Source organism: Kogia breviceps, chromosome 1, assembly GCF_026419965.1.
Source record: "Kogia breviceps isolate mKogBre1 chromosome 1, mKogBre1 haplotype 1, whole genome shotgun sequence".
Lineage (NCBI taxonomy): Eukaryota > Metazoa > Chordata > Mammalia > Artiodactyla > Physeteridae > Kogia > Kogia breviceps.
This window is the reverse complement of record NC_081310.1, coordinates 45,766,333-45,791,949: the sequence shown is the minus strand read 5'-3', so window position 1 is coordinate 45,791,949 and position 25,617 is coordinate 45,766,333. Positions and strand designations below refer to the sequence as shown.

Genomic DNA, 25,617 nt, shown 5'->3' with positions numbered 1-25,617 from the left:
CCCAAATCTCAGTGACTTAATACAAGTTTATTTTTTTGCTCATGTCCAGTGCAATTTGTGGTAGGGTTAAAAGGAGATTGCCTCATGAAATCATTCAGAAACAAGACCCCTTCTATCTATCCAGTCACTCTGTCACCACCTAGGTCCTCAGAGTTCCCCGCTGGGTCCTGGTAAACACGGAAAGAGCATGAAAGATTTTATGGGAAGTCTTATGGGCTAGGCCTGGGTTCACATTAAACTGGCCAAAACTCAGTCATGTGGCTACACTTAAATGCAGAGGAAGCTGGGAAAAACTATCCATCTGTGAGCCCAGGAGGAAAATGAAATTGCTTAGAGAACAATTTTCCAGTCTCTGCCACAAGTGAGGAAATGCAAGAAAAGGGGGAAATGCAAAGCCTTAAATTTAAGTTCAAAATGTCGACTTCACAAATATAGGGTATAGGAGTCCTGGATTAGCTGTGGAAAAAAAATATCTGGGGTTGGAAAGATGTGTGTGGGGGGGTCTGGTTCATCATGAGATTACTGTCAGCCAAGAATATTTTTCTCTCAAAAAAGGAATGCAATATTCAGGTGTATTAATAAAGGAAATAGGTATAGTAGAAAGATCACAGACCATCTTCACTTTTGGTTGGTTATGTGTCCTTGACTAAGATACTTAAATTATCTCAGTCTGAGCTTGCTCAGCCATAAAATGAGACTTAAGCTTGTGGAGTATATCAGTGTATCAGTTAATTATTGCCACAATTATAGATATAAAAGTATCCCCCAAACTCAGTAGTTTAAAACAATAATCATTTTTCTCACACAGCATCTGTAGGTTGGTTGAGTTAGCTATGCTTCAGGCTGTGGGTCTGCCCAGGGGCCATTAGGTCTTTACTCCAATGATGCTTATTATGGGTCTCAGGCTGAAAGGGCAGCATCTTACAGCTTCATGAAGGGAGTAGTTCTCATGGTGAGGGCAGAGATGCAAGAGAGAGAGTGGAGACATGCACTTTGGGGCCCAGAATTGGCACCTGTCACTTCTGTCCATGTTCCTTTGTCCAAAGCAATGTCACATAGCTAAGCCCAATATCAGTGGGGGAGGGAAATAAGCTCCATTCATATGAGTGAGTGATACTGCAAAGTTATATGTCAGAGGGCATTCTAATACAGGCAAGAATGAGGATTCTACCCCACTGACATTTGCAAGATTGTGGTGATGACTGAAAAATGTGTAAAGCATCCAGTCCCATGACTGGCAATATAAGGACTCAGTAAATTGACACTATGATGATAATTATGATGATACTGATGTGTTCAGATATTGTATCCTCTTGGTGGCTCAGAACACACCTACTGGATTGTGTTTAATTTTGGTTGTCATCTTCAAAAAGAAATACATTGACAAACTAGATTGCAAGCAGAGAAAGTTAAAGCATAAGGGCCTAGAGATCTGGGAACTATATTGAAGGAACTAAAAATAGTTAATCTAAAGAAGAGTAGCCCATATAGGAAGTAAATACACCCAAATACCAGAGGGGCTATCTCATTGCAAGAGGAATAAACTTGTAGAATAATGGGAGGAACTACCAGTCAGGGGGAATTCTCTTGGGGTTGAGTAGATAATGGGAAGCCCGTGCATGTTTGCCGGGGAGAAGCCTGGCATGGGCTGTCGGCTTGCTAGGCAAAGACAAGCACAACGGGAGGTGAAGAGTAGTCAACAAAGCGATTTTCTCCACAGTTAAAAAGATGAGCTGTGGGGAGCAGGTTGGGAGGTCAGGGCAGAACTGGAGTTTCTGTGCCTCAGAAAACACAGGTCTCAGCTCCCTTTTCAATTCCTTCTGGCCTCATAGATTCACTGGCCCTTCATTTCAATGTGTCTGCTGTACATCCTGTTGATTCTACAGACACACCACTCTCAACGCCCTCTCCAAGCCCCTGAGCCTGTCGGGCAGTGTGAGATTCACCAAAGAGTGATCTCTTCCTCCTTCTTTAAGCTTGAGTCTCCCCTCCCCATTTCTCCCAATCAGCCTTAATTAAACTGTTTGAAAGCTACAGCTTGATTTTAATTAGAGCAAAATTGGGAAGATTAGAATGAAATTGGCCAATCATTGTTTATGGGCCGTTGTTTGAGAACACAGCAGGCTGCTAAATTACCTCCATGCCAGGCTTCTTGAATTCTTCCAGTGGGTGGACCGGGGCACTGGGGCATGGGGGGAGGGCTGGCCTTCTTTCTCCTCTTGTGCCTCCTGGAGTTGCAGGGGCTGAGATATTATTTACCCAAATGCTCCTGGATCAAAGCCTTTCTTCCTGGGGATTTCTCCCAGCCACAGTGGTAAACGAGGCAAAAGAATTTCCAGGGAAGTATGACAAAGGTGTACAGTGGTCTTTGAACTTGAGCACAGGTCATAGACAAAGACAGAAAATCATTTGTGGCGTGGTGTGGGTTCTCATCAAACTCTACCACTGATCAACTGAGACTTGGTCCCTTTTTTTCAGTTTCTCCATCTCTTCCTTTGTTAACTTCTAGAAGGGTTATAGTTGAGTAGTAATAACTCTACTTCCTCTTTCTTGAGGTCCTTGCATTGATAAAATTGTTGAGCTTATGTAAAAATTGTGTGCAATTATTTTTTAAAAAACTAAAGGAAAGCTTTACACCAATATAAGAGATTATGGTTTTATTATAATTTCTTTTTACAGCTCAGATTAATCATGTCTTATTCATTATAGCAGTAAAGACTCTAATAGGCAAGTATATTATGGTAACCTCTGGTTGAGATGGAAATCTCCTGATGATGTGCTGTATCTAGAAATACTGCCTTCTGTACAGGAGCCAAAGCATTATATATCCCTCAGCTCTAAAATTTCCAGCTCAAGAACATGAAACCATCTTAGCTGTGTCACTGAGGTAAACCACTGGCATCCCTCAATGTATATGTTGGCTTTGGCTATTCTCCTTCATGTGAATTTTCTAAGGCAAATATGAGCCCTATGAAAAAGAAAACATGGTACTGTGTTAGCTTGGTGAATGGAGTTCTATGAAGAGAACACTAGCCCTGGGTGCAAGGTATATTGTTAGAAAGATGAAGAAAGAGAAGGCGCCTTTCCTAGAACTCTTTAGGGAAATCAGCAGTCCAAGTCTCACTGTTTATTGAGACTCCTGCATCAAATTGGCGAGTGAAGCTAGTTGGGAAAAAACAACTCTCCAGGAGAAAGGTGGGCTCTGAGAACAAAGACATTTGTATTTATCTAGTACTGGTTGGTATGGGAGAAATTTGCCGATGGTCATTGGTTGACAGTTTACATAGACAAAGTCAAGTCACAGTAAAAATAACAAGAAACCTATTTTTGTCCTTGGCCTAAGGCCAATCCATCTTTTTGGCTCCAAAGTTCTTAAATATTTTATTTAATGACCTGTCCTGTGTCTCCCTTCATTTTTCAAGGAAAATCAGTCATATTTTTTTTTCTTACAAGTATGGTTCATATCCAAACAACCTTTTAGAGGATGGTAGCTCAGTCCCTTTCAGCACAAAAGGTTGGAGGGGAGGGTACCTCCCAGAAGACAGGTTGTTGGAAATACATCAGAAGACTAGAGAAGGGCGACATTCCTGACCACAACAGTCCATTCCTTCCGCCATTGTGTTTAAAGTGGGGCCTGGAGCTGGGCATCCTGGGCTCAGTGGTGGCCTTAAGACTTCTCCCCAGCCTCTCAGGTAGTACCAGAACCTCTTCCAGAACGGCTGCCTGAGTGAGCAGGTGATGACTGGTTTTCTCTGCTGGAGACAGAATTGAATCCTTCCCTGGTAAACCAGGCTGGATTCTAACTCAAGGGGAACAAATGGGCTCTGAGCACTCAGGGGCACGGCGACACCGGAACAGGATGGCGCAAACCTGCAGGGGTGCCACAGCAGAGCGCGGTGGGGTCAAGCTGCATACTCAGGATACAGGAAATGTGTGATTTTTCCAAATGGCAACCATATTGGTGGTCGGAAATGGGCCTAAATGTGCTTCCCACCCAGAGAGGGAAAGACATGTCTATTGGAAAGTTGGTAAAAATAATCTGGCTGTAAGCACAAGGTCTCAGTGCAACTACCCATACTGGACGCTGCAGTGCTCATTACTACTAGGTTTCAGCCTCACTGAGGTATAGTTTTGTTTTTGTTTTTAAACTGTGGATTTTAATTTTTTTAATTTTTAAAAAATTTTAATGGAGTATAGCTGATTCATAATGTTGTGTTCGTTTCAGGTGTACAGCAAAGTGAATCAGTAATACATATATTCACTCTTTTTTAGATTCTTTTCCCATATAGGTCATTACAGAGTATTGAGCAGAGTTCCCTGTGCTATACAGTAGGTCCTTGTTAGTTATCTGTTTTATATAGAGTAGTGTGTATATGTCAATCCCAATCTCCCATTTATCCCTTCCTCACTTCCCCCCTGGTAACCATAATATTGTTTTCTACATCTGTAACTCTATTTCTGATTAAACTATGGATTTAAAAAAAAATACGCTCCTCCTCAAGGTTTCATAGGGAGGGAAGCTTCATGGGTCATGACTCTTCAAGGGGGCTGGATCAATGTTCTCAGTTTACAAACCCGAAAAGTGGTTCTTCAGCATGTGGCTGCTGGAAACCACACCTGGATGGAAGCCCCCGGCTGTGCTCTTTCTGTCTTTCATGGCTGAGAGTGCAGGACTCTGCCGGGGGGACTCTCAGTGGCAGTTTTTGTTGACCTCGTGTATGGTGCAGGAACACAGTGCTGCAGGGGGTTTGGTGACCTTAGAGTCAGCAGCTGCTACGTGGAGGCACTCCTTTTCATTTACATCTTTCAAATTGGGAACACCTTGTAGCCATTTAGTATTCTAATCGGAGACCCTTTTGCTTCAGATCCAGAGCTGGCCTGGTCCCCAAGCCCTGATGAAGCTCCTGTTGCCTGAGGCTTGGCATGGGGCTTGGTTCTGCCTTCCTGTCACAGGCCCCTTTGGATTCTGGAAAATCCCTAAACTCGTGCAACCAGAAGCATCCTGTATTGGCAACTGGACTGTTAGTGTTTAGCAGTCTGGGACAGAGATAACTACGATCACTTCAGAATACAGATAGAGATTTTTTGTTACGTGTACAATATTCTCAGTGTCGGTGTGTATGCTCACTCCTAATAACACACTGGATTTTACCCTCCAATCTGGATTGTACCTTTCTTAAACTTTGTTTTGATTATTAATAATTTTATGGGTATGTTAATCCTTTGACAAAAATATTTGCGATGCACTCTAGGCTAATCTAAAATGCAATAGAAAGTGGCCTAAACTTCTGTTAATTGTAGCCCTTAACTGAAGCAACGTTTTGAAGTGCTTCAGTTACCGGTAGGCAGAGTCCACATTGGAGAGCTCTGGTCACCCTTGGTTTAACCTGTGAGCTCTTTATGTAGTGACCTCTGTTGCTTTAAGGACCCTTTCCATATGGCCTTCCCTAGTGCTTAAAATGTTTGCTTTCTCATACTGTTGACTGTGAAACAAACACAGTGGGAGAAGATTTTAGGAGAAATGGCTAAATTGAAATGGAGATTTACTTGATGTCTTAATTGAAACAAAGATGATGGCATAATTGAAGTAGCATGTGTTAATATAATTGTTATATAGAAAACATCCTTTTCCTAGGGGAAAAAAGGAGCCTTGATTATTTTATTATGAAAAAAAAACCCTACTAAATGAAAAATCGGAAATGAACATTTATTCTTTGAATAGCTCAGGCTGCCTTCCAGTATTGCCTTCTGAGGTTTTCAGTTGCTGGAAAGAACCAGGTTAATAAGTTCTGTAAGCACTTTTTTTTTTTTTTTTTTTTTTTTTTTTACCACTCTGGCTCAAACTCCATTCACAGATGTTTCCTCCATTATTTTGTTTCAGTGAAGGGCCCCAAAGGGCAGGCAGGAAACAGAGTGAAGTAGAAGAGAAAACCACTGGGTGCCCTCAGAGCCTGAACCTTCCTGCAGCCAGCTGAGGCCTTATGCCTAATTCTGAGTCAATATCCCACCAGTTTATGGAAGCGAGTTTTGTTTATTTGTTTTGGGAGGGTGTGTTTCTCCAGTGAAATTCTCCTACCCCCTCACTTACACACACACACACACACACACACACACACACACACACACACACTCACTCACTCTCTCTCTCTTCCACTCACAAACTCATGATTGCCCCTTTGACTTTCACGGGGGAGGTGGTATAACACGTTGGTAAATACTGTGGATTCTGGAACCAGAGAGCCTGTGTTTCAGTCCTGACTCTGCCACCTACCAGGTGTTACCTACTGGGCAAATTATCTGTGCCTCGATTTCCTTGTCTGTAAAATGAGGATAATTATATTTTACCTCTTATAGGAGTGTTTTGAATATTATATTGGTTAATACTTGCAAGATACTTGGAATGCCTGGCACATGCTAAGAATTCATTAAATGTTAACCATTACTTTTTATTACTGGCTCATAAAAACCTTCCTAAGGCGGTATCATTCATTTTCTAAGTCATTTGTTATTCTGTGTTATGATTTTCAGAGCAGCCATAGGAGCTGGAATCAGGCCTTTATCTCTGATTCCTTGCATGGTACCCTGTGTATGGAGTTGATTTTTTTTTTTTCACTTGGGATTCAACTTTAATGTAAGTACAACCTAAATCATACAGTAGCTAAGATCCCACAAATAGGGTTGATTACAATTGGGACAACCCTCCATCCAATAGTCTGTGACCCACATGCCAAAGATAATTTGGGAATGTGGGTGGAAGCTGAGGGAACAAATGACATTTCTTCTTCATCTCTTTCAATGCTTCCTCACTGTTTTCCGAAAGTTCCATGGTTGCACTCCAGAAAACCATAATTAGAAATCCAGATGAAATTTTCTCTTCCAAGAATTCAAAGGTAATTACGAAAAAGAGAGTTCTATTGTACCATAATAGATTAAAACTCTCCCCTTCATGAACTGCAGCATTTCCCTGATGGCGGGGGACCACTTGTATATTCTTGAGTTGTAGGACAGCCAGGTCTTTTATAGCCTAGAGCAGCATCCCTTAAAGTACGATACTTGACCAGCCAAATCAAAATCACCTGGGAAGTTGGTAATACATGCAGATTCTCTGACCTCCTGAACCATACTCTTCTAGGTATGGGGACTGGGAATGTCCATTTTTATCAGATTCCTTCAGGGTTCTGGTGCAATTAAAGGTTGAGAAGTTCTGCTTTAAACTATATTTGCTAGGAAAACAGGGAACCAGTCTTCTGGATATTTGTGGAAAAGTCCAAGTCCAGCCCACCTTGAGGATATTGTGAAGATTCGTAAGTTGGCTCACCGCTTTCCAAGAAGAGCTCCAGGTGAACAGAAAGGTGGTCAAAACCATGTAAACCCTTCCACCACAGGGTCCCATCTCCATTCCTGGAGTAGACTGCACATATCAGCCAATCAGCACACAGTTTCCCTCGAGTACTGGTATTGGTCCAGCAGTGAACATCAGGCTCAGGTAGATGAAAGAGAATGATCTATAGTCCATGCCTTGGGGAAAGTTTCAAGGTTTTTCATTCTCTCCTTCCAGATGGGACAATGGTGCACATAGACTCATTTGCTATTGGCAGCCTTGTTGTAACTAAGAGGAGAGAGAGGATGAGGAAGAAAGAGGAGGGGGAGGAGGGGGAGGAATCTTGCAGAGCAGAAAGACAGAAAGCGCCCAGATTTCCAATTATATTACTGATCACACTGAATCTGCAGCCTATTCTTCCTCTGATCTTCCAGGCATGAAAGATAAGAATGTCATGTATTGTTTAAGTCTATATGACTCAGGATTTTCTGTTACTTGCTGTCCAAAGCATTCTTTCTGATATTTACAATCATTGTCACCAACAATAACATCATTTTTAAGCACCAGCGTAGCATTTGCTTTTCTCCATGGAAAGCATGAAACTTAGTGTGTCCTTACTCAGTACATACAGCTGTTCAATTCCGGAAAACTGACACTGTTCTGGAATCTTCTCTGTGCTTCGGTTTTGCAATCTGCACCTATGGCTCAGGGTTGTTGGCAAGATTAAATGAGTTAATGGGAGTTCCCTGGTGGTCCAGTGGTTAGTTCTCAGCGTTTGCACTGCCGTGACCCAGGTTCAATCTCTGGTCGGAGAATAAAGATCCTGCAACAATCAGCAACACTGAAATGTGGGACAGCTCACTGCACCACGCCAGCCACCAGGCAGCCTCTCTTCATTTCCTGACTCTGTTTTGTCCAGGGATTATCTAGGCAGGTCTTTGCATCTGGCTGCTTCACCAATGAGCCCCACAGCAAAACAGCTGATGAGGTGAAGAAAGCCCGGAGCCTGCATCTGAAAGCTGCCTCCATCACTTTCCAGAACTTGGGCAAAGGTAATCTCACTGAGCATCGTTTCCTCATCTTAAGGTATGGCACTCCTTTCTGCCTTCCAGGGTAACACTAGGGCACCAGCCTCAGAGGGACAAGGGACGGCAAAGTCCAGAGATGTAATCAACACACTGATATCGCACATCCTTGAATGGATGGGGCATTCAAGAGTGGAAAACCTGAAACTGGGACCCAAGGAGGCCCTCGAAGAATGTTCAGGTGGATGGAAGCCTCCAGGTGGGGGGGTCTTTGCTTTGAATGTTGAAATTGGATTTCTAGAGACTCCCAGGCTACCAACAGATCACTGACATCTTATATCCTTTTAGTCCTCTTCCAATCCCATCTCCTCTGCTAAGCTCACTCGAGTTCCTGTTTCTCTTGCTGACTTCCAAGGAGGAAGGAAGATGTCTGGAGTTGATTTTTTTTTTCTAGGTCTTAATTTCTCCTCCTGCAAATGGGTATATTGAAACTACCTTCATCCAAAAAAGGTTTTGCTTTGGTGTATATGTTGCACTACAGTTTGGATATACGGTACATTCCTGTTTTGTGTAGATAATTAAAAGAATTAAGTGTTCTGGGTAATGAAAATTTCTTTGTTAAAAGATAGTAAACTGTTAAAAAGCATTAGAATGAAATAAAATACACTTAATTGAATGTACACAAAGGAAAATAGTGTTATAGAAACAGCAATATGGTATTGACCTGGGTGTTGGTCATAGCTTGGCCACTTACTGTGTGACTTTTTGCAAGTTACTTTCTTAACTTCTCTGGGTCTCATTGTTACTATTGTCACCATCATTATAGTTGTTAATAGCACTGGGATAGGGTTAGGACACTAGGTTTTGATCTGGTTCTAGTGCCAAATGGTTATATTGTTTTGGGCAAACCACTTCCCTCTTTGTTTCATGATTTTCTCATAATGTAAGAGGAATGGAACAGATGTTCTCACCTGCTCTGCATGCTGGCATGTGGTGGTGCTACAGATGGATTATAGGGGTGTCCATATATTGATTCCCTCGCCCTTGGGGTGATTGGGCAGGGTCTAGGGTAGCAGGACTCCCTGTGCTCGTCTCCTCAGGCCTGAGAAGCCTCATTCATTGATCCCAATGCATCACATACAGAGAATTTTCAATGTACATGATAACATGAAAGAGGTTGGCAAATAGTATTCAAATGTTTCTTCTAATTCTAATAGCCCAAATTTCCCTCTTGGTAATTTTGTGACATCAGGCCAAATACTTAGCTTTCTGAGCTTCAGTATATTCATTCACTTGAGTAAGATACACTCAAAACTTTTGTTGGGTCTGGATAAAATATGTGATACAATAAAATATGTCAAAGGAAGATGAAGACTAAGGAAAAGTACAGAACTCCAAGATTGTTGCCTCTTTGGGGCTCTTTAACACTATGAGTGTGGCAGAAATTGTTTTTAGACCTAGTATAGAGGATTGGAGCTGTTGATGTTTAACATTGGGTGTAAAGCACAGCAGAGTCTGAATGGGTGCTCCATACTCATGGGACTTCGGCATGTGGACCGTGGACTGTCATTGGAAGTTGTCTATGTCCACTGAAGACAATGGAAGAGGATTCAGACTCATTTTACCAAAGCATAAGAAAATACCTTCAGTGCCTTGATTTATATATAAAAAATGCACAAAATATGCCCATAAGTTACATTTTTATAAATCAAATCTAATTTCTCATTGATACGTATACACACTTAAAATGCTGACTTTTATTTCACATCAATCATTAATTGGTTGTTGCTTCTATGTATTCTCATCACTAACATTTTTTATCTAGTTTCAATAATTTGCAAACAACTAAATGATTAGGAGATCTGTGACATGAAATAATGGTTGTTTATTTTAAATAAATAAAATAAATGAGAGACTCTATCATTCAACAAAAATCTATTGAATATCTACTATTGTTCTGCTTTACAACATCTAGCATTGTTCCGTTGCTGTTGAATAAGACAGGTAGAATCAGTCCTGACCTCATAGTGTTTATGTTCTAATGGGAGAGAAAGAGAATTAAAAATATCTATTATGTCAGGTAGTATAAGTGCTAAAAAAGATATGTAGGGCTTCCCTGGTGGCGCAGCGGTTGAGAATCCGCCTGCTGATGCAGGGGACGCGGGTTCGTGCCCTGGTTTGGGAGGATCCCACATGCCGCGGAGCGGCTGGGCCCGTGAGCCATGGCTACTGATCCTGCGCGTCCGGAGCCTGTGCTCCGCAACGGGAGAGGCCACAACAGTGAGAGGCCCGCGTACCGCAAAAAAAAAAAAAAAAAAAAAAAAGATATGTAAAGTGGGGCATGGGGAAGCGGAGGTAGGTGTGATCTTTCGGATGGGATGGTCAGGGAAAAAGCTTCTCGTAGGAGATACTGTTCAGCAGTCCTGAACGAAGTGCACTGAGCGAGCAATGTGACGATCAATTTTTATTTATTAGATTTAATTAAAGTGGGATTCACCTCTTTGGTAAAGTGGCCTTTCCTTTCAGTGAGGAGCTATCACCATTGTAAGAAACTGTGGAAAATGGAAGAATACCTGCCTTTTTCACCCCCTAAAAAACTAAGTGATACGATAGAAATTTTTTGTTACTTAATGAAGTCTAGGTGTGGCCTACAACAAAGCAGGGAGACTGGGTTCGGTGCCAGAAACAAACACCATCACCAAGATTCATGTCAAGGAGCTCACTGCTGCCTATGTTTTCTTCTAGGAGATTTATAGTATCAGGTCTTAAGTTCAAGTCTTTAATCCATTTTGAGTTGATTTTTTTTGTATCCTTTTTTTTTTTTTTTTTTTTTTTTTTGCGGTACACGGGCCTCTCGCTGTTGTGTCCTCTCTTGTTGCGGAGCATAGGCTCTGGACGCACAGGCTCAGTGGCCACGGCTCACGGGCCCAGCCGCTCCGCAGCACACAGGATCCTTCCAGACCAGGGCACGAACCCGTGTCCCCTGCATCGGCAGGCAGACTCTCAACCACTGCACCACCAGGGAAGCCCTTGAGTTGATTTTTTGTATGATGTAAGATAGGGGTCCTGTTAAATTCTGTAGCGTGTGGTTATCCAGTTTTCCCATTATCATTCCAATTATGTCAAAGGAGACTAGCCATTCCCCATTGAATATTCTTGGCTTCTTTGTCATAAAATAATTGACCATATATGTGTGGGTTTATTTCTGGGCTCTTTTGTTCCTTTGACCAGTGTGTCTGTTTTATGTCAATGTTATACTGTTTGGATTACTATAGCTTTGTAGTATAATTTGAAGCAAGAAGTATGATACTTCCAGCTTTGTTCTTTCTCAGGATTGCTGTGGCTATTTATAGTATTTTGTGGTTCCATACTAATTTTAGGATTGCTTTTTTCCTATTTTGTAAAAAATGCCATTGGAATTTTTATAGGGATTGCAATGAATCTGTAGGTTGCTTTGGGTCATATGGACATTTTAACAATACTAATTTTTCCAGTCCATTAGCATGCAATATTTTTCCATTTATTGGTGTCTTTTTAATTTCTTTCATCAGGACTTACAGTTTTCAGTGTACAAGTCTTTCACCTCCTTAGTTAAATTTATTCCTAGGTATTTTATTCTTTTTGATGCAGTTGTAAATGGGATTGTTTCCTTAATTTCTCTTTCTGATATTTCACTATTAGTTTATAGAAATGCAAGAGATTTTTGTATATTTTGTATCCTTCATCTTTACTGAATTTGTTTATTAGTTCTAACAGTTTTTGGTAGAGTCTTTAAGGTTTTCTATATATAATATTATGCCATCTGCAAATAGGGACAATTTTACTTATTCCTTTCCTATTTGGATGACTTTTACTTCTTGCCTAATTGCTCTGGCTAGTATTTCCAGTACTATATTGGATAAAAGTGGTGCTAATGGGCAGTGTTGTCTTATTCCTGATCTTAGAGAAAAAGCTTTCAGCTTTTCACCATTAAGTATGATATTATCTGTGGACTTGTCATTTATGACCTTTATTATGTTGAGGTATGTTCACTGTATACCCACTTTGTTGAGAGTTTTTATCATAAATGGATATTGAATTTTGTCAAATGCTTTTTCTACATCTATTGAGATGATCATATGATTTTATTTATTTATTTTTTTGCGGTATGTGGGCCTCTCACTGCTGTGGCCTCTTCCATTGTGGAGCACACGCTCTGGATGCGCAGGCCCAGCGGCCATGGCTCATGGGCCCAGCCGCTCTGCAGCACGTGGGATCCTCCCGGACCGGGGCACGAACCCATGTCCCCTGCATTGACAGGCAGACTCCCAACCACTGCACCACCAGGGAAGCCTGATCATATGATTTTTATCCTTTGTTTTGTTAATGTGGTGTATCACATTGATTGATTTGATGTTGAGCCATCCTTGCATCCCTGGAGTAAATCCCACTTGATCAAGGTGTATAATCCTTTTATTGTACTGTTGAATTCAGTTTGCTAATATTTTGTTGAGGATTTTTGCATCTATGTTTATCAGGGATATTGGCCTGTAATCTTATTTTCTTATAATGTCCTTGTCTGGTTTTGGTATAAGGGTATGGGTGGCTTCATAAAATGAGTATGAAAGTTTCCCTCCTCTTCTATTTTTTGGAAGAGTTTGAGAAAGATTGGTATTAATTCTTCTTTAAATGTTTGGTAGAATTTGCCATTGAAGCCATCTGATCCTGGACTTTTGTTTGTTGGGAGGTTTTTGATGATTAATTCAATCTCTTTACTAGAAATTAGACTGTTAAGATTTTCTATTTCTTCATGATTCAGTCTTGGTAGGTTTTATATATATATATATATATATATATATATATATATATATATATATGTTTCTAGAAATGTATTCATTCTTTCTAGGTTGTCCAATTTTGTGTATAATTGTTCATAGTAGTCTCTTATGATCCTTTGTGTGATATCAGTTGTAATGTCTCTTTCATTTCTAATTTTATTTGAGTCTTCTTTCCTTTTTTTCTTGGTTAGTCTAACTAACAATTTGCCTATTTTTTTTAAACCTTTCAAAAAACAGCCTTTAGTTCCATTGGTCTTTTCTATTGTCTTTTTAGTGTCTATGTCATTTATTTTCACTCTGATCTTTGTTGTTTTCTTCCTTCTACTAACTTTGGGCTTAGTTTGCTCTTCTTTTCTAGTTCCTTGAGGTGTAAAGTTAGGTTGTTTATTTAAGATCTTTATTTTTTCGTAATGTAGGCATTTATAGCTATAATCTTCCCCTTTAGAACTGCTTTTACTACACCCCACAGGTTTTTGTATTTGTGTTTCCATTTTCATTTGTCTCTAAATATTTTTTGATAATCTCCTTGGTTGTTCAGGAGCATGTTGTTTAATCTCCATGTATTTTTGAATTTTCCCATTTTCTTCTTGTAATTGATTTCTAGTTTCATACCATTGTGGTCAGAAAAGGTGTGTGATATGATTTTAGTCTTCTTAAATTTATTAAGATTTGTTTTGTCGTCTAACATATGATCTGTCCTGGAGAATGTTCCATGTACCTTTGAGAAGTGTATTCTGTTGCTGGATGGGATGTTCTATAAATACCTATTATGTCCATCTGGTCTAACATATAGTCCATCTGGTCTAACATATAGTTTAAGTCCAATGTTTCTTTGCTGATTTCTGTTTGGATGATCTATCCATTGTTGAAAGTGGGGTATTGAAGTTGCCTTCTATTACTGTATCACTGTTTCTCCCTTCAGATCTGTTAATATTTGCTTTACATATTTCAGTGCTCCTATGTTGGGTGCATAAATATTTATAAATGTTATATTTTCTTAATGAATTGATCCCTTTATCATTATATAATGACCTTTGGATTTATATCTATTTTGTCTGAAATAAGCTACCCCAGCTTTCTTTTGGTTTCCATTTGCATGGGATATCTTTTTCCATCCCTTCACTTTCAGTATATGTGTTCCTAAAGCTGAAGTGAGTCTTGTATGCAGAACATGGTTGGATCTTGTGGTTTTTTGTTTGTTTGTTTAATAAGATGCTCTATGTCTTTGATTGGCCATCCAGCCAATAAGAAGTGAGTTCAAGCAACTGTTCTTTATGCTACAGTGGGATTTGGGATAGAAAATATTTTGACAAATACCCTGTACTTTAAAGTTTAGCATTTCCTCCACAAAGGAAATAAAAGATAATGCATTATTATGAACTTACCTGCTTAGGTAAATAAAGCCACACAGTGGGAATTTTAAAAGGTTTTGTCAGAACCCTGAATTATTAGTTATCCCTTTTCCTTTGTTTCCCTGGTAATGTTTGGCACATGCCCCCGGTCTCTATCTTAGTTTCTAGAATTAGATAGGGGAGTTCTGTAGCCTCAAATGGGCATGGATTTTTATGTATTTATTTTGAATTATTTTTTTCTGTGGACTTGTCATTTGTACTTCATGGATTTGGGGGGAGGTTTAGACCAAGGTTTAGCACTGTCATGAAGAGCAGAGTTGGGATGGGTGAGAAAGTTGAGAAGACTTTACATTTTGTGGTTTTCTAAGGCAGTGGAGCTGATCCTTACTAGTATAATTTGGGAGGCAATGGAAAACCCCTTTTTTACTAGTGGATATGATCATTTAGATTTCATCCTTTAAAATACAAATATTTCAGTGAGGAGTAAAGCATGAAGATTAAAATTCCAGATGGAACTAGAAAGGAACGTTGCCATCTTCTAGAATAGAGCTTCTCAAAATGTACATCCTCTTAGTTCCTTTCAGGATGTCCATGCTGACATTTGCAATAAAGGTGCAAAAGCAATGGTGAATGAATCTGCTGGCATCTTACCTTAAATAAGGGCGGTCTCACCAAATGACACTAGTAGTCATGTATTCGTCATTACATACCTAAACATACACACACATACATGCATGCTTAACTTCATGAATGTCCTTGAAGCAATAAAATTTGTTAATTTTATTGGATCTTGACCCATGAGTACATGTGTTTTGTAATATTCTGTAAGATGAGATGAAAAGTACATATAAAGCATGTTTGAGGCTACTGAAGAATGATGGTATCAGAGAAAAATACATTTGTGATTGAGTTGTGATTTGAACTAGCCACTTTTTTCATGGGACTGAATTTTTCTTGAAAGAACAACCAACAATCTATGGTTATTTAGATTTTAGTGTTTGGCAGACATTTTCTCAAAAAAAAAAAAAAAAAAAAAAAAGAATGAAACAAGCCTCCCTCTTCAAGGAAAGTAACTGACAGTATTTGTTACCAATGATAAAATTTAAGCTTTCAAATGAAAATTGAAATTTTGGAAAACTTATATTTGTCATCATGAGCTTGACAGCTTTCCAATATTTAAAGACTTTTTTCTTGAGATTTGTGGTGATATTAACAAATATGTTTTGATATTATATAATAAAAAGTGTCAAAATGTGGAAGATCTGAATAACTCAGTGGTCCCATATTTTCCAGATGGATGACCAATACATGATGTTACAAAATCATAAAGAGTAAAAAGATCCATTCAAAGTACAATATAGAACACTGGATTTTAATGTAACTGAGTATGAAAAGCTTACTGATGTGGTTTCAGATGCCACACTGTAATTAACCTTTAAGAAAGTACATTTGTTGAGTTTCGTGCAGTACCAAAGAAGAATATCCACAATTATCACAACAGATTGGACTCAGAAGAAAATATGAGCATGCAGCTCTCTTCTGCTAAGCCAGAAACTTGAGAGATTTGCCAAAAGGCAAAGCAATGCCATTCTTCTTACTAAATCTGTTTTGTTTCAGAACATACAGTGATTGTCATACAAATATGTTATTTATGTTATATATAATGGATTTATTTCTGTTATCTTTAAATGAAGTAATAAATAAATTTAAATTTTCTCAGTTTTAATTTCTAAAGGGGTAATTATCATTAGATATAAGCCACCTAAATACAGGGACTCAATCATGTTTAAGAGTGTGATCAGGTCCTGAGACAAAAAAGTTTGAGAACTGTTGTTCTAAACCAACCTCTTGACTTTAAAAATGGGTAACAGAGGCCATGAGGTGACTCATCCACTGAGTTGCAGTTGTGACTAGATCTTACTTCAGCAAACCACTTCCAATATTTTCATTGTTGGTTTTTCCCCATTACACTACTACCATGACTGCCTTCAGGTGAATAAGCAACTGTCCAATGGGAGCATGTTCTAATGGAGGTCAGCTGAGGTAGGGCTTTCTTACTGACTGGGAATCAGAGACCAGAGGGCCTCTTTCGGGCAGTGGTCCCTCCATCTGCAGAGATGTATGCTGACAGGAGATGAGGGGGTGCAAATGGAGGAAGAACATTACCTGCTTCCGATTTTATGCCTCTTGTTCCAAAATACAATGAGCTTTTCCTTGTCCCTCGACTTTTCCTCCAGGGAGTTTGCACGTTGGAAAGTGAACAACCTGGCTCTAGAAAGGAAGGACTTCTTTAGTTTGCCATTGCCTCTTGCCCCAGAGTTTATCCGGAACATTCGCCTCCTCGGAAGGAGACCCAACCTGCAACAGGTCACCGAAAACCTGATCAAAAAGTATGGCACTCACTTCTTACTTTCTGCCACCCTTGGAGGTAAGCAATACCACGATCCTACACTCATTGGTTGCCAGCTCATCGAAAACAGCTTTAAGACCCATTGACTATAGCTTCAGTACTCTTCCTGGGTCTTTTATTCTTCTTGGCCTATTATTGACTGGGAAACATTTTCTTTCTGGTGCCTTTGTCAACAGTGTAATCTCTTGACATCCAAATTCACCCCAGAACATTGCTATTTGCTTATAAGCATCCTCCTGGGGAGGGGATGTGGGGTAAGGAGGTTGGGGGACAGACAGACTACTAATCACTTGCCAGAAGGGGGTGCTCCCAGTTTTCTTTTGACTGAGCCATCTAACCCAGAGGTTTCTCCATATCTTAATATTGGCTGTGGCTACAATAGTGAGACCCATAGGCAAAGAAGTAAATGTCCACTGAGTCCCTGACCTCTGCTTCCACTCTACAGAGATTGGTAACCAGCCAAACCAAACAGAATGACTTTGGGCTGGACGGAGGCAAAGGTGGAAGGGGACCTATGGCTAGGGGATGGCGCAACCTATGGCTAGGACCCAGCGCAGAATTGAGAGCTGGGAACAGGCAGCATTCTCTCTGCCCTGGCAAGGAGAAAGCAGGATTTATTATAACATTTAGCTCAGTGTCTGATGGACAAAAGGAACTCTCCAAGGGTTCAGGCCAGCTGCCGACATGTGGTAGGTGCTGAGTGTTTGATGGGGAAAAGGGAGGTTGAGCTTCAAGGCTTTTGCCCTTTCTTAGGGAGCAGAAATATCCACGGTGACATCTTATAAACAATTTGAGATGGAGAATTTTATCTTCCCCATGGAGGTAGATTGCCTGAGACAGAGATCAATAGAGGATGTTAAATGGATAAGCTGGAGGGGCGGGGGATGAGCTTTGGGAGATTACAGAAGTAGTGAGGAGGAGGAGGAGGAGGAGGGCCTCTCAGGCAGTGGTGCCCTTATCCTGTGGCACAGTCTGATGAGATTGTTCTGAACACGGTAGGGATGAGAAGAGTCTGTCAGCAGGGGCCATGGGCTCGCTCTTAGCTCCGTCTCCCCTGGAGAAGGGTTTCACATTCTTATCGGTAGGGGATTAGGGAGCTGAAGGCCTCACCGGTGCACCCATGTTGTTTGCTGTAGGAGAAGAGTCCCTGACCATTTTTGTGGACAAGCGGAAACTGAGCCGAAAGTCAGAGGTGGCAGGAATTGCCCCTATAGTCGGGGGCGGTGGAAACAGCTCTGCCGTGTCCCTGGAGACCCTGCACCAGCTGGCAGCCTCCTACTTCATCGACAGAGAGAGCACCCTGCGACGGCTGCACCATATCCAGATAGCCACAGGGGCCATCAAGGTAAGGGCCTGAGAGGTCCTCGGGGAGGGAGGGCAGACAGGCAGAGAAAGCAGAGGGAGGCCTGGGTGTTAACTGGCTCCAAGTGAGCCAGGCCTGACTGATGGAAGTGGGAAAGCAGCTTTCTGATGTGGGCACAACCTTATACCAGCCCTAAAACATGGTCTGTGTCTTCCTTCTGCAGCAAATAGTCACGTGGCATCTACCCTGAGGCAGGCTCCAGCCGAGGGACTGTGGTGAAAGGTAGACAAGGGCTCTCCTCTCCAGAGGTCACACTCTGGTGGGGGATGAAGATAATAAACAAGTAAAAAGTCAGCCCAGTAATTCCAGATAATGATATAAGGAAAAGACCGAGTCGTAGGTACAGATTTCCTGGGGTGAGAGAGGGGAACAGTGAGTATTAGCCTGATTGGTCGAGGGAAGGCACTTTGGGTTTAGACTTTGAGGCTGAGATCTGAATCCTTAGAAGTCAGCTGTGTGTAGATCTGAGGGAAGGGTGTTCAGGCAGGGGGAACAGTAAGTGCTAAGGCCCTGAGGCAGGAACCAGTGTGGTGCCTTGGTGAAACACAGAGAAGACTGCTGTGACTGCAGTGAGATGAACAAGAAAGGTGCTGGTACAAGATGAAATTCAGAGGTAGGCTGGAGCCAGATCACATGGCTGTGAGAAAGTGCAATAGAAAACAAGCAGAGGAGTGATATGATTTCATGTATGTTTGAAAAAGCTCAATAGTTACTGTAACTTTAATAACTATAACTTTCATCCCATGTTCTCTACTGACATCTAGAAGATTTCTAGCACAGTTCATGTTGTTTGAGGGAAGACTAGTGAAGATACTTGACAACACTGGGTATTCTACTTCTAAATATAAAGTTAGGATGCTGAGGAGAGTTCAATCTTGTCTTACATCCTGCTTTCATCCCATCCAAGACTCACAAGGAAGTTTTATCATTCTTTCATTCATTTGTTCAATAAGTATTTAAAAATTTTTAAAAATTTTATATTGGAGTATAGTTGATTCACAACATTGTGTTAGTTTCAGGTGTACAGCAAAGTTATACATATTCACATATCTATCCCTTTTCAGATTCTTTTCCCGTACAGTTTATTACAGAGTATTGAGTATAGTTCCCTGTGCTATACAGTAGGTTCTTTTTGATTCTTTGTTTTACATATAGTAGTGTGCCAATCACAACCTTATTGAACACCTGTATGTGTCAGGCACTGTTCTGGATACTGAGAATCCAAGAGTGAACAAAACATATAAAGTCCCTGCCCTTGTGAAGCTGAAATTCTAGTGGTGGAGACATAATTAAGTACATAAACAGTGTCAGGTGGGCTTAATGGTATAAAGACATGAAGTCAGGGAAGGAGACAGAGGGTGATGGGGATGTGGTACTTTAGGGAAGACCAGACAGAGATGTGAATGAAGCAAGGGAGTGAGCCACATGTATATCTTGAGTGAGTGCATTCTAAACAGAGCGGGGAGTGAGGGCAACTGCCCTGAAGTGGGAGTGTGCTTGGTATGATCCAGGAGCACCGGTAGTGTAGCTGGAAGGAGTCAAAAGAGAGGTGAGGTGGCAGATGAGGCTACAGTGGTCGCAGGGCCTGGATCATGTGGGCATTACCGATCAGGGAAGAGAGGAGAAAGAGGGATCCTGGAGACCAATGCAGTCATTACTGCACTGCTCAAGGTGAGAAACAGTGGTGGCTTGGACAAAGCTGGTGCTATACAGGTAGTGAGAAACTCACAGGTTCAGGTTTTGATGGTAGAGCCTATTGAGTGTTAGCTAAGAAATTGGAAGAAAGGAGTCAAGATTTAACCGTGAGATTTTTGGCCTGAGCAACCTGATGAACAGTGATTTCATTAACTGAGGGTAACACTAGGGGGAGATGCAGATCTGAAAGAAATAAATCAAGAGTTCAGTTTCAGACATATCGTATTTGACATTCCTATTAGATGTCTAACTAAAGATAGCTAACAGGCAGTTGGCTATCAACACCAGGATTTCAAGAGCAATGTCATGATTGGAGATATAAGTTTGGCTTACAAATATATCCACATGTGTAGTTGGTGTTTAAAACTTTGGGAAAGGAGGAGATGAGATCACTCGAGGACTGAATGCAGCTAATCAAGTGGCCCCAGGGCTTTGAGCTGCGAAGCACATCAATTTTCAGAAATGGGCCAAAGGAGGAGGATTCAACAAAGGAGGCTGAGACAGAGCATAAAGGTATGAAGAGAACCAAAGCTGGATCACAAAGCCATGTGAAGAAAGTGAGTCACAAAAGAAGGAGCAGGCAACTGTTGAGCAGTCAGATTGAGAACTGACCTTCAACTATGCCAAGTTGGAGGTAACTGGTAACCTAGATAAGAGTAGCTTCAGTGGCATGAAGGGTATAAAAGGCTGAGTGGAGAAGGTTCAAGAGAGAGAACAAAGTGAGGAATCAGAACAGTAGAGACAGTTCTTTAAAGGTCTTGCTGTAAAGGCAAATAGAAAAAATAGGTGATGGCTGGAGACTGATGGGGGATCAAGGGAGCTTGTGTTTTTGTTTTTAAAATGGGAGATATTCCAGAATATTGGTATGTTGATTAAAATGACTCAGTAGAGAGGGGGAAAGTGGTGGTGCCAGAGAGACAGGAGATAATTGCAGAAGCAGTCGAGGTGGTGAGAGAGGTTGCTATTCCAGGCACAAGTGGAGCAGCAGGTCCCACACAGGACCATGAACACTTCATCCTTTGGAGCCAGAGGCTGTACAGAGCACACAGCTCACACATGCAGTGGGATGGCAGATGTGGCAGTGGAAGGATGCAGATGTTCTCTTATGATTTATTCCATTTCCTTGATGAAACAAGCAAAGTCCATGGCTAAATGAGAGAAGGAATTGTTGAGAGAAGAATGTATGAAATGGTCATTCAGAGAGTTAAGGTTATCAACTGACTAGATGACTATAGATAAATGGAGTGGATCATTGGGTGGCACCAAGGACTCATTTGAGACTCATGGTCATACTTATAACATGAGGCCTGTCAGCAGCATTGGGAATTTTATCAGCTACATTCAGCACGTCTTGTTCAGACAGGCATGGGAGAGATGGAGAGTTGGATTTAACCAAGGGGTGTGTGTGTGTGTGTGTGTGTGTGTGTACAAGATGAAAGAAAAAATAGGCAAGGGAGTTGAGAGTATATAGAAAGGAGTGATTATAGTGGTGGATCAAGGGATGTGAGACCATTATAGGATGATAGAAAGTGAAAAATTGGCCAGGTCAAAAGATTGGGAGTCTAAGTAGGTTTGATGACTTGTTATAGGGAAGAGACTAGAGTAGGTACAAGTGTGTAATGCTTTATATCGCTATTACAGGGGGTCAGGTTCTGGCGCATGGACATGGGTGTGGGAGTCTAAGATGGGGTTGGATAAAGGACAAGATAAGGAGGTGAGGAGGCCAGGGGACTGGGTGGCTGGGTATTAAAGGATCACCTATATGGATGCTGAAGTCAGCAGGAATGATACAGACCTGGGTGGTGGTAAGAAAGACGGTGGTGAGTAAGCTAAATACTGAAAATCCTCAATGAGGGAGGGGGAGTGACAAGAAAAATAGACGGCAACACAGAGGAGTAGTGGGAGATAGTCCTGATGGTTAGAGAGGAAGGAGGACCAGTGTTCAGGATATCACAGTGGAAGACCCACCTCACTTCATGCCAGTGTGAGGTGTGGGAAGGCAGACAGCCACTGCTAGAGAAGACTGCAGGGGAAACCACATCCTCCAGAGCTGCTAGGTTGTGCTTAGAACAAAAAGGAGATGTGGACGCTTGAGAAGAGATTGAGGTTATAGATGTTCTTGCTGAGGAGTGATCATGAGATTCAGAGAGCATGATGGAGGTTAAGTGAAGAAAAGGGGTCAGATTAGGGGATGGCCAGTGTCTGGAGTGAGAGTCTGAGAGAGGAGGAAGACGGGAGTTCAGACGGACTAGGGTACATTTGGGAGGCTGGTATCTTAGGCAGCTTAAAATGACGAAAAAAGAACTGTAGTAGCACAGAGTGGGTTTTTACCAAGAAGACAGAACTCTGTGGAAGCCCTCTCACCCTTCAGTCCTCTAAGTGGGCTGTGTCAAAGTTGGAGAAGAATTGGTCCTATCCATTTGTGAAAGGTAGGCCTGGATCAATAACTCCATGGTCCCATTAATGTCCCTTCCTATCCTTTGACCTGACCAACTTTTCAGTTTCTATCATCCCTCCATGGCCTCATTGTCTTTTTGCCCCACTTAGATCTCTTGATCCATCACTATAATCACTCCCTTGCATGTTCTCTTCATCTTACCCTTTGCCTCCTCTTCATGCCCCCGGCCATTCCTATGATTCAGAACCTCATCAACGCTTACCTGGTTTTCTCACGTAACTAGCCCTCCCATCTGCGTTCTCAGCTCTGCTCCCTGATTCACGATCTATGCTGCTTGCATGAGTGCAGATCGTCATAGCGTATCATTCCCCTGCTTTAAATCCTTCAGTGGTTTCTGACTACATGGGACAGAGCCCAAACCACCGCCTCCCACCCAGGGCGGTAGTGTGAGGCATTGGGAAGAACCCGCGAGTCTGAGCTCTACCACTTCTCATGGCAAGGCTTTGATCAAGGTACCAAACTTCTCTGAGCCCCCATTTGCTCCTTCTAAAATTGTTGAACAGTTAGAATAATTTCTAACATGAAGGATTTCTGGGAAGTTCAAATTAGAAGATGTATACAGAGTGTGAGCCACAGCGCAAATGGACCTTGAAAAGGGATCATTCCTCTTCTAAACGAAATGGGAAGGCAACTGAAGACCTACTATCCCTGTTGTCTTTTTAGTTTCAGCTCCAAAGGCTCCTTTTACACTCCTCTCAACCCTTGTTTCCCCCCTTAACCTTTCACTTACCATTTATACCATGTAAGCCAGTCCTATCTACCTCCTAGTCTTTGTTCAAAGATGCCATGCTCTTGTGTCTCCCTTCCCTCGTACCTGCTGTCTTTTTTGCTTACAATCTGCATCTGTTCACCTGAGCGGCTCTTCCTAACCCTTCTTTGCTTGGCCCAAAAAGGTAACTCTTTTGTGAAGCCTTTCCTGACTCCCAAGGTAGTTAAATGTTCCTCTTCAGTGTTTCAAACACATGCCTCCTTTATAGGGATTATCATTTGAACTGATTGCTAGCTAAGATGAGAGCCTCCGAAACTATGAGATCCTTATGGGAGGGGCTGGGTCTCAGGCATCTTTGGTTCCCATTAAGAGTACAGAGCTTGCCATATTATGGATAACAAGTGAAGGTTTGCTGAGTGAATGAATGAGTCACTGACCCCACTTTTCACATGGGTTGGGCTCTTCTCAGTGTGTGTGCAAGTGCCTATAAGCATGTTAAGTTGAAAGAAACAAGGTAGATTCAGGATCAAGATGATTTGTTAAGAGAACTCTGGTGAAGGATACCATAGATCTCTAAGAACAAGACACTAGATCCAATCCAGACACATAGGTGTGGTAAAAGAACAGTAACACTCCCAGGTTGCTCTCTGTTTCTTGTTGGAACACGCCTCTACTTTTTCATCTCTACCTGCTTCATCTTCCTCCTTCTCTTGTTCAAGTTCTTTCCTCTGTTTATTCTAGACTTTCTGTACACCAGTCACTTCAGCCTACCTTTAGCTCTGTCTTGCTCTGAAGCTGACTCTGGCCATGGCTGAACGTAATCTTTCTGTTTTGTCTCTCAGCCAGTGCACTCAGGACAAGGACTCTTCTCTTGTTCATTGTAGTATCCTCAGTTCCCGGTACATAGTAGGTGCTTGATAATTATTTATTCTGAATTTTGTAAGTGTCCATAATCAACTCTTAAATTTTTTTTTTTCTCTCGGTATCACAGTTGTAAATTCCCCAGAGAAAGAATCTGGTTCAGGAGTCATCTTAGTCCTACACAAAGAGAGGGGGGGTTACATAATCTCAACCACGGCTCACTGGATTCACTTCTTTAGCAAGGACTGTGCGTGATAGCGTGAGAGGTGGGCAGGCACTCAAATTCACGTCTGTTATAGTGCCTGTAGATGCACTTTCTAGAACTAGAGCCACTGCCCGTCTCCTCCAAAGAAGGGCCACCATCCTCGGAAGCCTCTTCTTGGAACTCCTCAGTCTCACGTGGAATGAGAGATGATTATTCAGCTTTCACTGTGCTGCTTGACCTGTAGCTGTTTCTATTTGGGAACACCGTGGGTTCTCCCCATGGGTTGCAATTCAGAGGCCCATGAAAAAACAAGGCATTTAGTGTCTACTCCCTACTCTGCTCATCTCCACATAGTTTAGTGAGGTCTGGAAACCTGTGTGACCTGTCCAAGGACACACCCCTAGACTAAAGAGCAAAGGGAGGTGTTGGCATCCTGTCCCACCGCTCTGCTCCCTTGATAGGGTTGACCTGACCATTTTGTCCTGATAGTAATGGTGTCCCACAGGAGGCCATCTCTCTGCTTTAACACAGCATTTGCAGATCCAGACAGCAAGGTCCCCCTGCAGCACATCCTTGTGAACTCACACTCCTCTGCTGGTGCTGCAGCCCCTGCCACCTACTTCCCTCTCCTGAACATGCCTTCGCAGGGCTTGAGCTGGCTTCCAGTGTGGTCGTTGCTCTGGATGGAGGTGAGGTGGAGGTGAGGGGCTCTGCCCACTTGCTCAGCCTTGGTGAACGAAAGACCCTCGAGCATATCTTCCTGTTGCTTGTTTCTCTAGGCAAAGGTGCTCTTACTTTCTACCCTTTGGTAGCAACTTCTTTTCACTAATGTGGAGAAAGAGGCACCCTGCCCCCTTTTGTTTATCCAACACATGCCCGAGACCCCACTGAACATCCCCCTCTGTTGCAAGGTTTACTCCGGTCAGTACATACCTCTGTTGCAGGATTTGTCACATTAGACTGCAGCTGTTTACATGCCCATCTTCACCTGCCCACACACAACAGCAGGGCTTATATCAGTGGGGACTCTGTCACATGCATACAGTTCCAGGTCCCTTCACAGTGTCGGGTGTGTGGTGAGACACTCAATAAAATGCCTGACTGATAGCGGAAGGCAGGTTACCTGCTTTAGTGGGAAACAAACTTACTCAAGTGAGAAGACTGGGGATTGGGTTTCAGCCTTGATACTTACTATTCCTATGACCTTGAGAAGTTAGTTATTGAACTCCATGACATGGACTTACCAACTGTTTTACTCACCTGTACCCAGGGCTTATATTCAGCTGATATGACCACATCAGTTATTAAAATATTAAAACACTTCCATACAACCTGGTAAATCATCTTCACCCAATCTGCTGTGTGCCACCCTAACCACCTTTATCCCTCCCCTGGAACCCC

General features: G+C 41.9%; 1 protein-coding gene across 2 annotated transcripts in view; it reads left to right on the top strand.

Moving 5' to 3' along the window:
- The window catches only part of BRINP2 (BMP/retinoic acid inducible neural specific 2), a 126,455-nt gene that overhangs the window by 81,614 nt on the left and 19,224 nt on the right, over positions 1-25,617 (top strand). Inside the window, exons 3-4 of one of the 2 annotated variants that reach the window (XM_059067762.2) lie at positions 16,753-16,943; positions 18,062-18,270. The exons of the other annotated variant lie outside the window; for it this stretch is intronic. Of the exons in view, the coding sequence (XP_058923745.1) occupies positions 16,753-16,943; positions 18,062-18,270 (400 nt within the window). The remainder of the gene's footprint in view (positions 1-16,752; positions 16,944-18,061; positions 18,271-25,617) is intronic. 2 annotated transcript variants of the gene reach the window in all.